Source organism: Rhinolophus hipposideros (genome assembly GCF_964194185.1).
Source record: "Rhinolophus hipposideros genome assembly, chromosome: 13".
In the NCBI taxonomy this organism is placed as follows: domain Eukaryota; kingdom Metazoa; phylum Chordata; class Mammalia; order Chiroptera; family Rhinolophidae; genus Rhinolophus; species Rhinolophus hipposideros.
Window position 1 is genome coordinate 64,897,800 of NC_138059.1, and position 18,057 is coordinate 64,915,856.

General features: G+C 35.3%; 1 protein-coding gene across 1 annotated transcript in view; it reads left to right on the forward strand.

The window, feature by feature from the left end:
* Window positions 1-18,057, forward strand: part of XKR9 (XK related 9) — a 29,237-nt gene that overhangs the window by 2,739 nt on the left and 8,441 nt on the right. The window contains exons 2-3 of the mRNA XM_081069894.1: window positions 1,613-2,156; window positions 17,402-17,622. Of these exons, the coding sequence (XP_080926020.1) occupies window positions 1,885-2,156; window positions 17,402-17,622 (493 nt within the window). The 5' untranslated portion in view covers window positions 1,613-1,884. The remainder of the gene's footprint in view (window positions 1-1,612; window positions 2,157-17,401; window positions 17,623-18,057) is intronic.

Consider the following 18,057-nt stretch of genomic DNA (forward strand, 5'->3'; position numbering starts at 1 on the left):
GTGAAGTCCAAGATTACAAACCCAGATGCTTACAGGGATCAGGTAGGCAGGTAAGATAATGATGGTAAACTAACATTTACTGAGCCCTAACTGTGCCAAGTACTTTCCTAGAAGTTTATATGTATTATGTTATATGTTTATATGTATTGTGTCATGTGTATTATGCTTCTTAGCCTTCACAACAACCCTATATGGGGTACATACCATTATCATCTCTGTATTTCAGATGAAGAAAATAAGGCATAAAGAGATAAAAGAACATGTTTAAAGACACACAGCCAGCAGGTAGCGATGTTAGCATTGAGGCCTAGCTGTTGAAACGATTGGAGTGGGGTGGCTGGCTACTGTGGTGAACTTGAGAGAACGTGCCCCAGGGAGGGGGCCACTCACCGCTGAGGGAAGAATGGCAGACGAGTGTAGCAGATCTTTTGTGTGTGTCTGTGTGTGTATAAGTATATTAGTAAGTATATTTGATAGCAGTGAATAGTCTGGATTTTATATGAAATGTTGGCAATTAATTAGGAAAATTAAAACAAACAACACTGTTGAATCAGACAAATCTCATCTACAGATTGCATTTAGCTGACATTTATAAAATAGGAATCATAATAATAGTATCTACCTCCCAAGTTTGGTGTAATAATTAAATGGGGACATTTAACATGCTAGTCCCCATTTAACATGCTACATTTAGTTCAATGCCTGGCACATAGTGCTGAGTAAATGTTAGCTATCATTAGTAGCACAAACATTTTCTCCAGTCGTCAAAATTCTTTGTAAGCATCATTTACTATTGTTTTTAAGAGATTGTGTAATACATTAGTACGAGTCTATTGTAAAAGACTCAAGCAGTATAAAAGTATACTTAATTAAAGTATTGATGTTGCATGTGCTTCCTATTACCAACCCCTTTCCCCTCTCCATATATAATTAAAAACCATAAATGCTATATTTATTCTCTGACAGTTGTTTTTTTTCACTTAATATGTCTTGGAGATCTTTTGAAATCAGGTCATACAAAGATACTTCATTCTTTTTAAAGGTTGTATGGCGTATTCTTTAGTATGCATGTACCATAATTTGTTGAACTGGACCTTTCAGTTGTCATTCAGGTACTTTTTGATTTTTTGCTTTTATAAAAAATAGGTCTGCAAAGAACGTATTCTGCAAATGTGCACATTAGTGAATATTTCTCTAGGCTTGATTCCTAGATGGAATTCCTGGATCAAAAGGATATTAAGAATTTTCGCAGACATTGTACCTTTGTTAAATATATTTTTAATAGCTTTGTAACATTCCATTTTATGAATCTACCATTATTCACTTTACCAATTCCTTGTGTTGGCACATTTAGATTGTGTCCGATTTTTTGCTATAATGGTCCTGTGATAAATATCTTTGTGTAGGCTATGCTTTCTAAAAGGTAAACAGACAGAGAGGAAGTTGTCAATTAGTAAGTATATTTCTGAGACTTGACTTCCCCAAAGGTATTGTAAGAATGATGTTTAGTGATATTATTTTTTTTTAAAAAGAGCTTTGATAAAGTCATGGCCTAGGGTTTTTAATATTAAACTCAAGAGTTTTAGAATCATATGTATATGTTTTATTTCAGGTGTTGTCGCCTGTAAAGAAGATCACTGTGAAACAAGATTGAATAAAGCCTTGTAACATTGGACCTAGATTCGCGATTTAGAAAAGAAAGTTAAAATTAGTCATTTTGATTGTAGTGTTCCAATTTCATAATATTTATTCTTCCAAGTAGATTTAGTGAGTAGATTAAGATTCAGTGCTATACTAAAGGATGCACTAATATTTTTTTTGGATATTTTGTTTCTTTTTGTATGAAAGAAGAGAGTAGACAGCTGACAGCTCTAGTGATTCATAATGAGATACACTAAATTGAATTTTATGATGTCAGTTCTTGGCATTATAATTTATATCAGTGATTTAATTGTGGACACCTGGGTATCTGTCAAGTTTTTCCATGAAGGACAATATGTTTTTGGCATTTTAACAGTAAGCTTTATGCTCTTTGGAACACTTGTGGTCCAGTGTTTTAGTTATTCTTGGTTCAAGACCGATTTAAAGAAAGCAGGCCAAGAAAGTCCGCATTGTTTTCTTCTACTTCACTGTTTGCAAGGAGGAATTTTTACAAGGTGAGCATACACTTTTGATGATTAACACTGTTTTTCTTTTATCCGAACAGAAACTACCTTTTTGTACCTAAGTCGTCACATGTACAAAAGTCCCCATTTGCATGTAGCACAAAGGTTACTTGCTCCTTATCGGTGCTTCTATGAATCATTGCTGTATTTTCAGAATTTTCCAGGTTTATTCATAGAATGTTTTCGTTTATCTAATTAAGTTACTTTTTCTGATATGGACTCAACTTTTTATGGGAAGGAAAAAGACTCATTTCTGTGTCTTGTGAATCTTTTTTCTTCTGTTTTACATTTCAAGCCTGATTGTGTAAGTATAGCCTATCATTTGCAACTCTGTTAGACACCTTAATTTTTTTTTTTTTTTTTTTTTAATTTATTTATTGGGGTGACAATTGTTAATGAAATTACATAATTTCAGGTGTACAATTCCGTATTACATCATCAACAAATCCCATTGTGTGTTCACCACCCAGAGTCAGTTCTCCTTCCATCACCATATATTTGATCCCCCTTACCCTCATCTCCCTCCCCCCACCCCCCTTACCCTCTGGTAACCACCAAACCATGTCTGTGTCTATGAGTTCCTGTTTCTCATTTGTTTGTCTTGTTTTTGGTTTATATACCACATATCAGTGAAATCATAGGGTTCTCCGCTTTTTCTGTCTGACTTATTTCGCTTAGCATTATATTCTCAAGATCCATCCATGTTGTCAGAAATGTTCCTATATCATCTTTCCTTAACGCTGAATAGTATTCCATTGTGTATATGTACCACAACTTCTTTATCCATTCATCTATCGAAGGACATTTTGGTTGTTAGACACCTTAATTTTTAACTTACTTGTTCCATTGATTTGACTAAATGAAAATTTTACTGCAACACTGTAGTAGTAGCCATGTGGTTAGCTGGTACAGAATCATACACAGAACTAAAAACAGCTTTAAGAATCATGCTGTTCAAATCCTTATTTTATTAGTTAAAGAAACTAGTATCTAAGTAGGCCCTGAGAATTCCATGATTCTCTCTATATCTAATTTAGTATGACCTTTTCATTATTACCTGAAGAGATTTAATTCTGTTAAAAGCAATATATATCTTCCCTCCCCCCCCCCTGCCCCTTTCTTCAGCCTCCCTGAGCCCATTCCAGTTCATTTCTCAGTCTAGTTGTGTAGGACACAACTGGTATTATGAGCCTTGCGCTCCCCCCCCCCCCCCCCCCCCCCCCGCTGAAGCAGTCGGTCAGCCGCTCACAGCAGCTCACGGCAGCTCACGCTGGCTGCCGGCCACTCACACTGGCCACTGGCTGCTCCTGGCAGCACACAGCAGCCCACGGCAGCATTCAGCAGCCCGTGGTAGCACTCAGCAGCTCATAGTAGCTCACGCCAACCTCTGGCTGCTCACGGCAGCCCAGCTCCAGGGAGAGCCATTGTTCACGATCTTAGCTGTAGAGAGCGCAGCTCACTGGCCCACGTAGGAATTGAACCGGCGACCTTGGTGCTAGGAGCATGGCGCTCCAACCATCTGAGCCACCGGGCCTGAAAGCAATAATATCTTGAAAGTAAAGAGAAAAATAAAAAGAAATATTAAGAGGATAACATACTGTTTTGTTACACTTAGATTTTGAATTTGGACTATTTTAATGGCTTACATTAAGGTTAATTTCTGATTCTATCCTGTTAAAAAGCAACATATTCAGGGTGATTAGTTGAAAGTTAAAAATTTTTCCAGGTTTTTTATGTGTTAATAGTAATAATAATAAATGTCATTAAGTTTGTATGGGGATTTAGTTTTCAAAGTATTTTAATATACTTTGTCTTTTTAAAGCTAGAGTTAGGAAGGTTATAATACGTAAGAAACAAAATATGCAATGGGAAAAAAACAGGTTTTGGGAAGCTGTAAAGTACTTTAGGTGTTGATATTGGAAGTTAGTTTTGAAACTGTTCTCAATAAGATGAAAATGTTTGAAGTAATGGAGTAAAAGTTAGTGCTGATAAGTATATATGTGTAATAGGCAAGATTTAATGAATATTCTGTATGAGCAATAATGAGAATTATGTAGTTGTAATATAATATCTAGAGAAGGATAAAAATTACTCTTGCAGAGAGTTGATAAAATAGTGTATGTAAATTCTTTGTTGTTCGCCATTGCTCTAAATGGGAAATTTTCATATCTACAGAACAATTTGATCGGTGTTTCAAATAATGACTTAAAGGTACTGCAAGACATTGTGTTATAAATTATAAATTGTATTATAAAAGAAAGGCAAAATTGCCTTGATTTTAGGTCCCTCTTGACATACCTGGTGGTTTTTGATTGAATGTCCGACATTATATACAAAAAAATTATAGAGGCTCCAGATGATGCAATTTTCCTTTTCTCTCCTAGGCATTTAGAGTAAGGGTCCGTCTGCTCTTGGTTTGCTCTTGCTTCCAGGGTGCAGCTTTCCAGGGCACTGAGAGCCTGGTGGGGTCATGCTCCCTCCCGCATGTCCTGAATGCTGCTAGTTCCAAGACTGCCAGAAATTCTGCTTTGCTTTTAGCTTCTATCTTATAGTTTCAAAGTTTGGCAGAGGTCTTGGGGAAAAAAACTGATCATGCTTCTCAGGTCCCTGTCTCCAGACCTGCAAGATCTTAAAAATCTCTCTTTTCTCTGTTTCCTAACAACAGCCTTCTGCCTGGGCTAAATCCAGATTTTTAACATCTCATCGCGAGTAACAGAATCAGCAAATACCTCCAGGCAACACGTCTCAGCAGAAACATCAGCTCAGTTTCCAGTTTCTTTAGTTGTTTTGGCAGGAGCATTGGTCTGGTCCAACAGACTACATCCTACAGAGAAGCGTAATCCATAAAGTGCAATTGAGTTATCCCGTAATGTGCAATAAATTGTCCCAAGTCTAAAGTTGAACAGAACCCTTATTGTTCTCATAAATAACATAAACATCTCAAAACACTTGAATTCCATGCACCATATTTCCAACTTAGATATTAGTATTGCTGGCATTTTAATTCCTGTTTTTCATTTCACTGGATATTATTGTGTTATTATTTCTGTTTTATGTAGTTAAATTTTATTAAATTTTGTTTATCTTTATCTATTTACTACTCAATTTTTCATTCCTTCTTGAATCTCAGACTTTCCAAGATCGCTTTTCTCCTGCCTTCCTGAGGTCCAGAATTGTATGTATCGAGAGTCTTTTGGGGACACCATCTCTCAATTTTTGATTGTCTAGAAATGTCATTTCATTATCTTTCTTGAGAGATATTTTAGTGGCTATAGAAACCTAGATGAATGGTTATTTTCTCTCTTCGTATTACATTCTTTTGTCTTGTAGTTTCCATTGCTGTACTTTGAAGAGTTAGGTGTCAGTCTTACTGCTGGTCTTTTAAAAGTATTTTGTCTTTTTTTCCCTCTGGCTGCTCTCATGATTTTTCCCTTTAGCTTTGGTTTTCTACAGTTTAATTATGGTATATCTAGGTGTAGATTTATTTCTCTTGAGATTTGCTAGTCCTCATGATTTTTTGGATTATTATCTTCCATCAGTTCTATACAATTCTCAGTCATCTTTCTAACATTTTCTTTACCACATTTCTGATTCTATCCTGTTAGAAAGCAACATATTCAGGGTGATTAGTTGAAAGTCCTTCTGGGACTGCAGGCAAATGTAAGTTAGACCCTTTCACTGTATCTAACATGATTCTTACATTTTAGTTATTTTAAATTTTCATGTTTTGACTCTCTGGTACATTATGAGTAATTTTTTTCATAATTTTTATTTCACTAGTACTTTCTTTTGCTGTGGCCAAGAAGTTATTATATACAGCCACTGAGTTTTAAGTTTGGATTATTACAATTTTTATTTTTAGAAGCTCTATGTGGTTCCTTTCAAGTCTGCTATGTCACTTTTTATAGTTTCCTGTTCACTGCAGGTATTTCAGAGTAGCCATTTATGTCTTTAAACATAGTAAGCGTAATTGTTTCACTTATAATTTCAATATCTGAAGACTTTTCAGGTTTGTTACTACTGGCTCGGCTTCTACTATTGGGTACTCATATTGCTTTGTTTTCCTGTATGCCTAGTATCAATAATTATGTTCCGGTCATTGCTCTTGAAAAAATTGTGAGGCCACCACCAATTTGAGTTTATTCTTAAGAGATGCCTAAAGGTTCTGTAAGATGGGCTCTACACTTAAATTCATGGCTGAGGTGCTTCCTGATTCTGTGCTAGAAGGTTGTATGTTTCTAGAAATTTATGCATTTCTTCTAGGTTGTCTAATTTGTTGGCATATAATTGCAGTATTCTTTTATATATATATATTTTAATTAGTTTCAGGTATACAAAGCAATGTAATAGACATTTACACCCCTCACAAAGTGATAACCCCCCCAATCTACTACCACTCTGACATCGTATGTAATTGTTAAAATATCATTGACTATCTTCCCTATGCTGTACTCCACACCCCATCACTATGTTTATATATAAATATGCATTTATTAATATATAAATTTAATAAATTTAATTAATAAATAATAGTTATTAATATATAAATTTATATATAATATATAATTTAATGAATTTAATTAATAAATAATAGTTAATTTAATATACATAATATACATTTATGTGTGTGTGTATATATATATACATATATATATATAAATTTATGTGTGTGTATATATATATGTAAATATATACTGGGGGTGCCAAAAAGATGTATACACATTTTAAGAGATGTTAAGATAATATCTCCTAAAATGTGTATACATTATTTTTGGCACTCTGTGTGTGTGTGTATTTAATTATAGTTGATATTCAATATTCTACTCTAGATTCAGGTGTACAGCGCATTGGTCAGGCATCTATACAATCTATGAAGTGATCCCCCTGATTAAGTCCAGTGCCCATCTGGTACCTTATATAATCTTTACAACATTATTGATTATATTCCCCATACTGTATTTTATATCCCTGTGACCATATTGTAACTACTAATTTGTACTTTCTAATTCCTTCACCTTCTCCTTTCCCCTCCTCTCTCCCATCTAGCAACCATCAATTTATTTTCCTCTATATCTCTGAGTCTATGTCTGTTTTGTTTGCTGGTTTATTCTGTTCTTTAGATTCCACATATAAGTGAGATAATATGGTATTTGTCTTTCTCAGTCTGAGAATAATTGCAGTATTCTTTAACAATACTTTGTAGTTCTATTTTGTCATTTGTAACTTCTCTTTTATTTTTGATTTCATTTATTTGAGTCCTCTTACCTTTTTTCTTGGTTAATCTGTCTAAAGGTTTGTCAATTTTGTTTTTCAAAGAACCAGCTCTTAGTTTCACTGATACTTTCTATTGTGTTTTTTTAGTCTCTATTTCATTTATTTCTGCTCGGACCATGGTTATTTCCTTCATTCTGCTTACTTTGGATTTTGTTTGTTCTTCTTTTTATAATTTCTTTAGATGTAAAGATAGGTTGTTAATTTGGGATTTTTCTTGTTTTTTTGAGTTAGGCCTGTATGGCTATGACCTTCCTTCTTAGAACTGCTTTTGCTGCATTCCATAGGTTTTGGAAACTTGTGTTTTCATTTTCATTTGTCTCCAGGTATTTTTTTGATTTCCTCTTTGGTCCACTGATTGTTTAGTAGCATGTTGTTCTGTGTCCATGTATTTGTATTTTTTCCATTTTTCTTCTTGTAGTTGATTTTTAGTTTCACACTGTTAGGGTTAGAAAAAATGCTCACTATGATTTCAATCTTCTTGAATACATTGAGACTTTTTTTGTGGCCTAATATGTGATCAGTCTTTCAGAATATTCCATGTGCACTTGAAAAGAATGCAGTTTTGGGTTGAAATGTTCTATAAATATCTATTAAGTCAATTTGGCCTAATGTGATGTTTAAGGCTATTGTTTCCTTATTGATTTTCTATTTGAATGATCTATCCATTGATATAAGTTGGATGTTAAAGTCGCCTACTATTATTATAATACTGTCAATTTCTCCCTTTATGTCTGTTAATTTTTTGCTTTATATGTTTAGGTGCTCCTATGTTGGTTGCGGGGGTGGCCTAGTGTGCACACGTGTGTGGTAGCTCCTCACTAATCTGTCGTCTGTGGCCGGAGCAGGGTCCAGATTGGACAGCCTGGTGCGTGTGTGTTGTGCTGTCCTTTTGGTCTTATTGGCGTAGCTGAGGACAGGGTGGTTGGGAATGTGCTGTGGTGACTTTGCAGGTCAGCCAGAGCACCTGCTCACAGAGCTTCTGCCCACACTGTCTAGGTGCAGGGAGAATGTAAACAATGGTGCTTCCTGATTCCTATGATCCTGGAAAGTTCCCTCAGATCCCAGAGAACTCTTGCAGTTCCCCAGCCTTCTCTATGTGGACCCCCTCTCTTGTTTGTTATGTAGAAGCTGTTCAATCAGCCCTAGGTTGTCTCTCAGGAGAAAGTGCTCTAAATGTGGGTGTATATTCAGTGTGTTCCTGGGAGGAGGCAAGTATCAGCATCCGCCTGTGGTGCCGTCTAGGACCCACCTCCCTGTAGTTGTTTGTTCATTGTTTTTGTGTGTGTGGGGGAATAAACATTGGAACTTTCTACTCCACCATCTTGCAGATGACCTTCTCCTTCACTGTTGAGACATAATTTTGCAGGATGCAGAGTTCTACATTTCTCTGAGTATTTAAAATATTTCATTCCACTGTCTGTTCCTTGCATGGTTTCTGAGAAGTTGGATGTGGTTCTTACCTTTTCTCCTCTATAGGTAAGATTTTTTTCCCCTCTTTTCCGAGATCTTAAAATTTTTTTTTATCTATCTTTGATTTTCTTCAGTTTGAATGTGATAAGCCTAAGTACAGTTTTTTTGGGGTCATTTATTTTGGTTGGTGTTCTGTGAGCTTCCTGGATATCTGGTTTGGTGTCTGACGTTAATCTAGGGAAATTCTCAGTTGTTACCATATCAAATATTTCTTCTGTTCCTTTTTCTTTTCCTTCTGATATTCTTTGCCATTACACAAATGTTACACCTTTTATAGTTGTCACAGAGTCCTTGCATAGTCTATGCTTTTGTTTTTCAGTTTTGGAGGTTTCCATTGAGATATTCTGTAGCTCAGAGGTTCTTTCTACAGTGTGTCCAGTCTAACAAGCCCAACGATGAAGTTCTTCATTTGTTACAGTATTTTGATCACTAGTGTTTTTATTGATTCTTAGAATTTCCATCTTTCTGCTCACTTGAACCATTTGTTTTGCATATTGTCTATTTTTTCTATTATAGTTCTTAGCATATTAATCATAGTTGTTTTAAATTCATGGTCTGCTAATTCCGACATCCTTGCCATATCTGAGTCTAGTTCTCATGTTTGCTGTCTCTTCAAACTGTCTTTTGAAATATGCCTGGTAATTTTTTGTTGAAAGCAGGGCATGATGTACAGCAGATCATTGAATGACGTCGTTATGTTCAATGTCATCTTGTTACAGTGTTGATGAGATACCATAGAAACTCCCTTAATTTTTGTTTATATCAATTAACCTATGATAAAACTGGTTCTGTTCTATGTCATTTGTAAGAATCAATCCATGAAAGTGAGGACTTACTGTATTGGATGAAAGGTATCGCATCCAGTGCAACACAGGCAGTGAGCGAACGAGAAGGGGCGGCGAAGGGTTAAGAAAGAAACAGAAATCAAGAAAGTTATGAAATGGGGGCCAAGGATCTCCCAGCCTCAAAGGACTGAGAGCCCCGAATCGGGCCGCCTTCTAGCTTTTATTGATGTACACACAAGGAAGTAGTATTGTTTTCTTCACGGTCTGTGAGTCTCATACATCATACATCATATCGGAAAACTGATTCAAACCAATCACCCTTCCCTGCAAACAGCCGGAATTGAAAGTCCCAGGATGTCTTAACAATTATGATATGTGCCTCCCCAGGGACACATCCTTTATGCTAAAACTCATTGATAAGAATGGAAGGAGAACTGATGTTATCACATCATCGACTCCCTTCCCAAGCAGGTTGTGGGAAGGACATAGGCCAAAGCTCTCCTTTGCCGGGGGAAGGTGGGGGCCTGTGCCCACTCTGTTGACCCTGTGAATTCTTCTGGTGATCCCCATGTGGCTGTGCCTGGCTTGGATTTTTCCTCCCGTGAGGAATCTTACCCGTCATTGGCTGACCAGCCATCTTTTGGGGGCCAAACAGAGAGACATGAGGTGTAAGCACAAAGGTGAAGCAAAGTCCCTGAAAGGATCCGTCTCACAGACTCTCCTTGCTTTAGGAACAGTCACGAGGGGACAGGCGGTTAGGCTGCTGCGTGACAACAGAAAGCAACTGCCGTAAATATGCCTTTAGTAATGTGGTGGTAAAGAGTGGGAGGAAAAGAAGCAAACTACAGTCCTGTGATTAGGTCAGTCTGGTAGGGAGACTTTTCCCGTGGTCTGTAGACTTCCGTGGTCTGTAGACTTTCGAAATGCCCCTTAGTCCTATTCCCCTCCCTGAATGCTTTGGTGTATTCAAAATGGTGGTTTTCACTTCTCCCTGTTGGATACCTGTGGAGATTTTCCACATCTTCATTGTGAGAGTTCCAGGAGGTAAAACTCATGAAAGTGTGGGGCACTTGCTCAGAGTTTTTAACTCACAGACTTGTTTACACTTGCCTCCAGCAATTCATCAGTTACAGTTCAGGTTTTCCCAATGTGGCACTAGCATTAGCATAATGGGGTTTCTTCTTGAGGATTTCTGCTACTGTAATTTATGATTCTTTGTATCCACCTGCCTGTCTCTCCAGTTTTGGGGGAAACGGTTTGCCCTGTGACCTTACTTTGTCAGATCTAAGAAGAGTTGTTGATTTTTTTTGTTTTTGTTTTTACTTGTTATTAAGTGGGAATGGCAACTTCCAAGTGCCTTACATGACAGACTAGAGACTAGAAGTCAAGTCGTATATTCTTGAAGTCTTGAAATCATGTATTAGTTAGGTATGTTATTCTTTTTCAATATTGTTTTGGTTACTTTAGCTCCTTTGTATTTCCACATAAATTTTAGAATCAGTTTGCCAGCTATTACTATTGGCATTGCCTTTTAAATTTCATTTTTCAATCATTTGTTTTCAGTGAGTAGAAATAGTATTGATTTTTAAAAACATAATTTATTTCCTGAGACCTTGCTAAACTCACTTATTACTTATATTAATATTAGTTTTTTGTTTGGTTTCCTGGTATTTTCTGTGTTAATCATCATGTGATTTGCAAATAGGAACAGTTTGATTTTCACCTTTAAAATAGTTATTCCTTTTATTTCTTTATTTTGCTTCATTTCTCTGTCTAGGTCCTCCAATAAAATGTTGGATAAAAGTGATCAGACTAACATTCTTGATTTGTTCTGATCTCGGGTAAATAAAGTGTTGAATGTTTTACCATGACGTTTGGTGTTACCTGTAAGTTTTTCATACCTACCCTTTATCAAATTAAAGAGATTTCCTCCACTTTTAATATTCTTGAGAGTTTTATTATTATTATTATGCATGGATATGAATTTTGTCAAATATTTTTTCTGCACTTACTGAGATGATCATATGGTTTTTCATTGATTCATTCTTTTATTGATTGGTTTAATGCTGTTAAACCAACTTTGCATTCCTGGGATAGACTTAATTGATTATTATTTTTTTACGTATTGCTGAATTCCATTTGCAAATATTTCATTAAGCATTTTTGTGTCCATGCTCATGAGGGATTTTTTAAAAATATAATTTCCTTTTCTTTTAATATTTTTGATAGGTTTTAGATTAGTTTTATGCTAGCCTCATAACAGAAGTTGGAAACTATTTCTTCTTTATTTTCTGAAGGAATTTGTATAAGACTGGTGTTTTTTCTTCCTTAAATGTTTGATAAAATGTATTGGATAGAGTTAATGTTGTGTGTAGGCTTTTGAAAACAAATTTGATTTCTTTAATATAGATTTATCCAGATTTTCTATTTGATTTTGTGTTATTAAGGGGATTTCGTCCATTTCATCAAAGTTTTATTTATTGCTATAAAGTTGTTCCTAATATTCCCTTGTCAGAGTTTTGCTCTTTAGTGATGCCACCGTTTTCATTCATGATATTGGCATTTTTTGTTCTCTCTTTTTCTCCCTTTCCCCACCCCTCAGCAGTGTTGTTTGAGATTTATCAATTTCTTATTTCTTTTCAAAGAATCAAATTTTGGCTTTTTAATTTTTCTCTATTGCTTGTTCTTATTTCATTGATTTATGCTTTTATCTTTATTTTCTTCTGTGTAATTAGGACTTATTTTGCTTCCCATTTTCTAGTTCATTTCTATGGTAACTTATGTTACTACTATTAACTTTTTTTTCTTTCCTAATAAAAGCATTGAAACTATAAATTTCCCTCAAATCTGTGCATCAGCTGTATCCCAGACAGTTTGATATGTTTTATTATCCATCAGTTCAAAATATTTTTAGCTTTCCTTGTGATTTCTCTTTTACCCAAATGTTAAACTATATTAAAAACTTTCTTTTTTGTAGGTATTTGGGACTTTTATAGATAGTTTAATATTGATTTGTAATTAATCCCCTTGTGGTCAGATAACATACTCTTAAGATTTCAATTTTGAAATTTATTTAGGCTTATTTTCTTGTCTAACATATGGTGGTTCATCTTTAATGATTTCATGTGTACTTGAAACACATGTGTTCTGCAGTTTTGGTTGGTTGTATTATTCTAGAAATGAAATTTAGTAAATGTAGTTGATAGTGTTATACAATTTCTACATTCTTACTGATTTTTTACTTGGTAGTTAGGTGTGTTGGGACAACTGGGTAGCCATTTGAAAAAATATATGTAAATTATAATTGGACCTTCACAGGAAAGTCAGGCTTAGCTCGTGCTCTAGCATGGCACATAATCTTGAAAAGAGTTTAGCGTGTTCAGTGGTGAAGGTGAAATCTTCAGAAGCATATTGATAGAAACAGAGGTGGGTACTGAGAGAATTTTAAAATGTTGCAGTTTTGTGTCTTGAGTCTCTCAGTCTTTGATGTGACAGAATATGAACTCTAATTCCGTCTAGCCAGAAGAAAATCCGAAAGGATAAACTGGAAGAGTTTTGTTTTCAGAGTAGCACTCCCCCACCCTCCCCTTTCCCGATCCGAACCACAAGGACAAGAAAAGAGTTTTTTCTTTTTTCTGTATGCCATATAAATAGTCAGACCACACAGACTGTAGAAATTGACCAGAATAGAACTAAGAGGAAGCAATAGCCAGTATATGAATCATAAGAACAGTAAAGGTTTTGATTAACTTTAGAGTAGGAATAATTTAAGGTTGCATGTTATGGACTATACTTCTAGGTAAGCTATCAGACACTAGGATAAATTCCAGATGACTCAAATATTTAATGTAAAAAATATATCAAAGTATTATAAGTACACGGGAGAATTCCTTTATAACCTGAGAATGGGGAAAGTCTTTCTAAGCATAACTCAAATTCTATAAGCTATAAAAAATTATAGATTTGACCATTAAAAAATGCATGTAGTACCAGAAGGTAACGGGGTGGGGGGTGGGAGATGAGGGTAAGGGGGATCAACTATATGGTGATGGAAAGAGAACTGACTCTGGGTGGTGAACACACAATGGGATTTATAGATGTAATACAGAATTGTACATCTGAAATCTATGTAATTTTACTAACAATTTTCACCCCAATAAATTTAAAAAAAAGCATATCAGTGAACAAAAGCAAAAATCCACCAAACAAACAAAAACAAAAGAAAAAAACCCAAAAAAGCAACATTAACAGGGAAACATTTTTGCAACTTGTAACAGACAAACGGCTAGTCTTCTAATATTTAAACAGCTTCTGAAGTCAAAAAGTAAAAGTTCATCCATCCAATAGGCAAAAGGGAAAAGAATAAGGATAATTCATAGAAAAGGATATATAAATCACTCTTAAGTTCTGTGAAAGATGCTAAACCTCATTCATAATAAAAATAGCGCCCAATTGAAACTTCACTGAGATATTCTTCACTTACCAGGTTGGCAAAAATGCAGGTGCTAATATACTCTCTTGGTAAGGCATGGGAAAATAGGTACTGTCATACGTTGCTGATGGGAGAATGGATTGGTACCATCCCTGTGGAGGGCAGTTTGACCCTATTTCAGATGCCTTTAGGCCAGAGATTTCTCTTCTGGGAATTCGCCATACTTGTATACATGTAAAATGACATATGCACACAAATTTTTAATTGTAGCATTGTTATAGCTAAATATTGGAAACGACTTAAATGTCTGTTGATAGAGTTTATGGTAGGTATATCCATGCAATGGCATTACTAGATAGCTATACAAAGAATGATAACGTACTTTATGTACTGAAATGGAAAGATGTATTTTTAAGTGAAAAGACAAGGTGTAGACAGCATGTATAATATGCTACACTCTGTGTAAAAAAAGGTGGTGAAAAGGCACACATATTTATATTTGCTTGCATATGCATAAAGAAACTCTAGAAGGGTACACATGAAACTTGCAATGGTGAATTCTTGTGGTCATGGGGAGGGTGAAAACTGGGTAGTTGGGTTATAGGAATGGGATTAGTTTTTTCACTGAATAACTTTTTGTATTTTTTGATTTTTGAGTTATGTGAGTATTTTGCTTATTCAAACAATGAAAACAAGAATAATTGAATTAGTTTGACTATTAGCAAAAATGCCAGGTAGATAAACACAGATGCTTCTTTCTTTTTGTCTTTCTTTTTTTTTCTCTTTGTATTTTCTTAAGGCAGGAAGTGGCATAATACTGAGAAAAATAATGAGAAATAAGCAAAAATTAAAACAGTTGATAAACACGGGCTAATTACCCAAGGGTTTGTCCAGACTAAGTACACAAAAACTTGAGATTTGCTGAATTACAGATTCATATCCTTAGAGAACAGATAAATTGAGTTTGTGTTGGGAGATGAAAGATAAGGGATATCAACATGAATTATTTATCAGGTGTAAGTGCCCGTTGCTATTAAGTATGCTGTTACTCCTCTGGGGTCTGTGGAATAGAATGTTTCATTTTCCAGAATATAAATTAGATGACACTTGCATTTCCATTTTATGTATGATTTGTGATAAAACCTCTCTCTTTGCCAAAGGAGACTTTTCCTTTGATGAATATATGATAGGCATTTGAATTTAAATATGGAAGTTATTTTTGCTCCTTTTAAATACATGGTTAAAAAAATTCAAATTGTATAAAAGAGCGTACAATGGGAGATGAATCTCCGTCTTCCCACAGCTCTCTAGGCCCTTCTTTATAGAGTTTCTTAAATGGGAATTAAATAGTTGAACCCTCTTTCCTACTTACTTTTCTATTTAAAACTCCTTAGAGGTCATCTAGTAATGTTCCAATTTCCTAGGGTGCAATATTTATGAAACTTTAGGATCTGAGCCTTTTACCTCAATCGAAATATTTGGGGCTCTTCCTAGATAGATATCTTGTTGATTTCTCACTTAATTTTGTTTTGGTCAGAGAACACTTTGTATGATTACAGTCTTCTTAAATTTATTGAGACTTGTTTTATGACCAACATATACTCGTAGTCTAACTTGGTGAATATTCCACGTGTATTTGAAAAGAATTTGTAATTTGCCATTGTTGAGTGTAGCGTTCTGTAAATGTAAATTAGGGCAATTTGGCTGGTAGTGTTATTAAAATCTTCTATATTCTTACCTTTTTTTTAAATTACTGAGAGATGAGTGTTAAAATCTTCAATTTAGATTTTGGATTTGTCTTTCTCTCCCTTTACTTTTTGACAAGTTTTCCTTCATGTATCTGAAGGCTCCATTACAAAGTTAAGGAGTAAATTTGTACTATGCCTAGGATTTAGAGGGGGTAGCAAAGACAAAACCCTTTATATTGGGAAAAACAGCAAGAAGGGTCCCCTGGAAGTGTGGGAGAAGTGGGATGGAAAGGCAGTGGGTGGTAGTGTATGTGGGGGGCAGACAACAGAGGGCCTTGGAGGGGAACTGTAGGGACTTTGGGTTTTAGTCTAAGTTGGATGGAACTCAATGAAACATTTTGAACACAGGAGTGACATCTTAATTATGTTTAACAGATTCAATCTAGATGCTGTGTAGAGAGTAGGATGTATAGGGAGCAGGAGTAGAATCAGAGAGACCAGTTATGAGGCTGTTGAAGTAATCCAGGCCAGAGACATTGGCTACTTAAACTAGGATGGTAGCAGGGGAAAAGGTAAGTGTTTAGATTTGGGTCATTTGAAGTTAGAATCAAGGACCAAGCGAACCTGCTGAGGAATTTGTGTAGGGTATGAGAAAAAGAAAGGAGTTGGAAATTATTCCCATAGTTTTGGTTTGAGCAACAAGGTGAATGCTAGTACCGTTTACTAGAGACATGGACAGAAGGAGCAGGTTGAAACAGGAGATACATCACTGCCCTTATGTTATACGCATATATGAGGAAACTGAGGAGAATTTTATTAACTTTGGAATAGAATCCTGGTTGCCTCATTGCTAGCCTCAGATTTCTTTTAAATAAGTATCTCATGTTTTAAAAATTAACTTGCATGATGATAACTCATGTTCATTTTAAAATTATTTCAAGGAGCCTGAGCAAGGATGTTTTAAGAGTCTTTGAGATTTTATGTATTTTCTGGGGTGGTAATGGTTAAAGAGCCTAGCACCTTGCAGATATTGAGTAATTGTTCGTTAGATTAAACTGAAAGAAGATTCAATCTCATCTTCAACCTTGGCATTATCATAAGGGCAAGTATCTGTCTTGTATTTCAGATAAATTGCATGAATCAAAAATTGCGGTCTGTCTTTCAGAAAGTAATGGTTAAGACTAGCAATGATAAGATCTCAGTTTGGACTCTAGATCTGCCACTTACTGTTTATATAACTTTTAGCGAATCATTTTACTGTTCTCAGTCTTAGTTTACCTATCTGTGAAATGGGAATAATACTTACTCATCTCACATAATTATTGTGAGGATGAACCAAGATCATGTATGTTTAACAGTGCTAGCACAAAATGGCACATAAAAAATGCAATAAAACTTTACAGAGCCTGAATCTCAAGAAAGCCACCATGAGATGTTCACAAAGTTGAGAGAAAACTGTAGTAAAGAAAGTTTGTGGGAAAATTCTGTACTTAAATACATGGTACTTCCCCCCCCCAACATTATTATGTATACTAACATACATGTTACGAAGAATATATTACTGAGGATAAATGTTTGTGTTTACAGGTATTGGTTTGCCTTGAAAAAGGGTTATCAGGTGGCTTTCAAATACAGCCGCAAGACTGATAACTTCCTGGGAGAACAAGTTGATCCACGTAAAGAAGCTATAGATGGAATGACCGATCTGAGCATGCTCCGACTGTTTGAGACCTACCTGGAAGGCTGCCCACAGCTGGTTCTTCAGCTCTATATCTGTCTGGAACATGAAGAAGCAAGTATCAGTCAATGTAAGTCTTCCTTAATCCCCTGTGTTAGATGGGTGCCAGTGACATTATGTCAATTACATAAGTCTTTGGCAGGTTTTGGAATTTTTCAAAAATTGTTTTTCTTTTTATAATTATTTATTTTTTTTGAAAAGAAGTGTATGGTTTCAATATTAAAAAATATACAAAGATGTATTATCTCCCTCCCCCTTCTTCCCATTTCTTCCTTCATCTACCCAGAAAGGAAACTATTGTCCTTTTTTTGATGATTCTTTCAGAAAAAAAATTTATAAGCCTATATTCATACTCATTCTCTCTCTTTCTCTCTCTCTCTTTCCTTTCACACACACACACACACACAGAGAAATAGTAACATAAAATAAAAACTATTTTTTGTACTTAACAGTATATCTTGGAGATCTGTCCATGTCAGTACAGAAAGAGCTCCCTTATTCATTT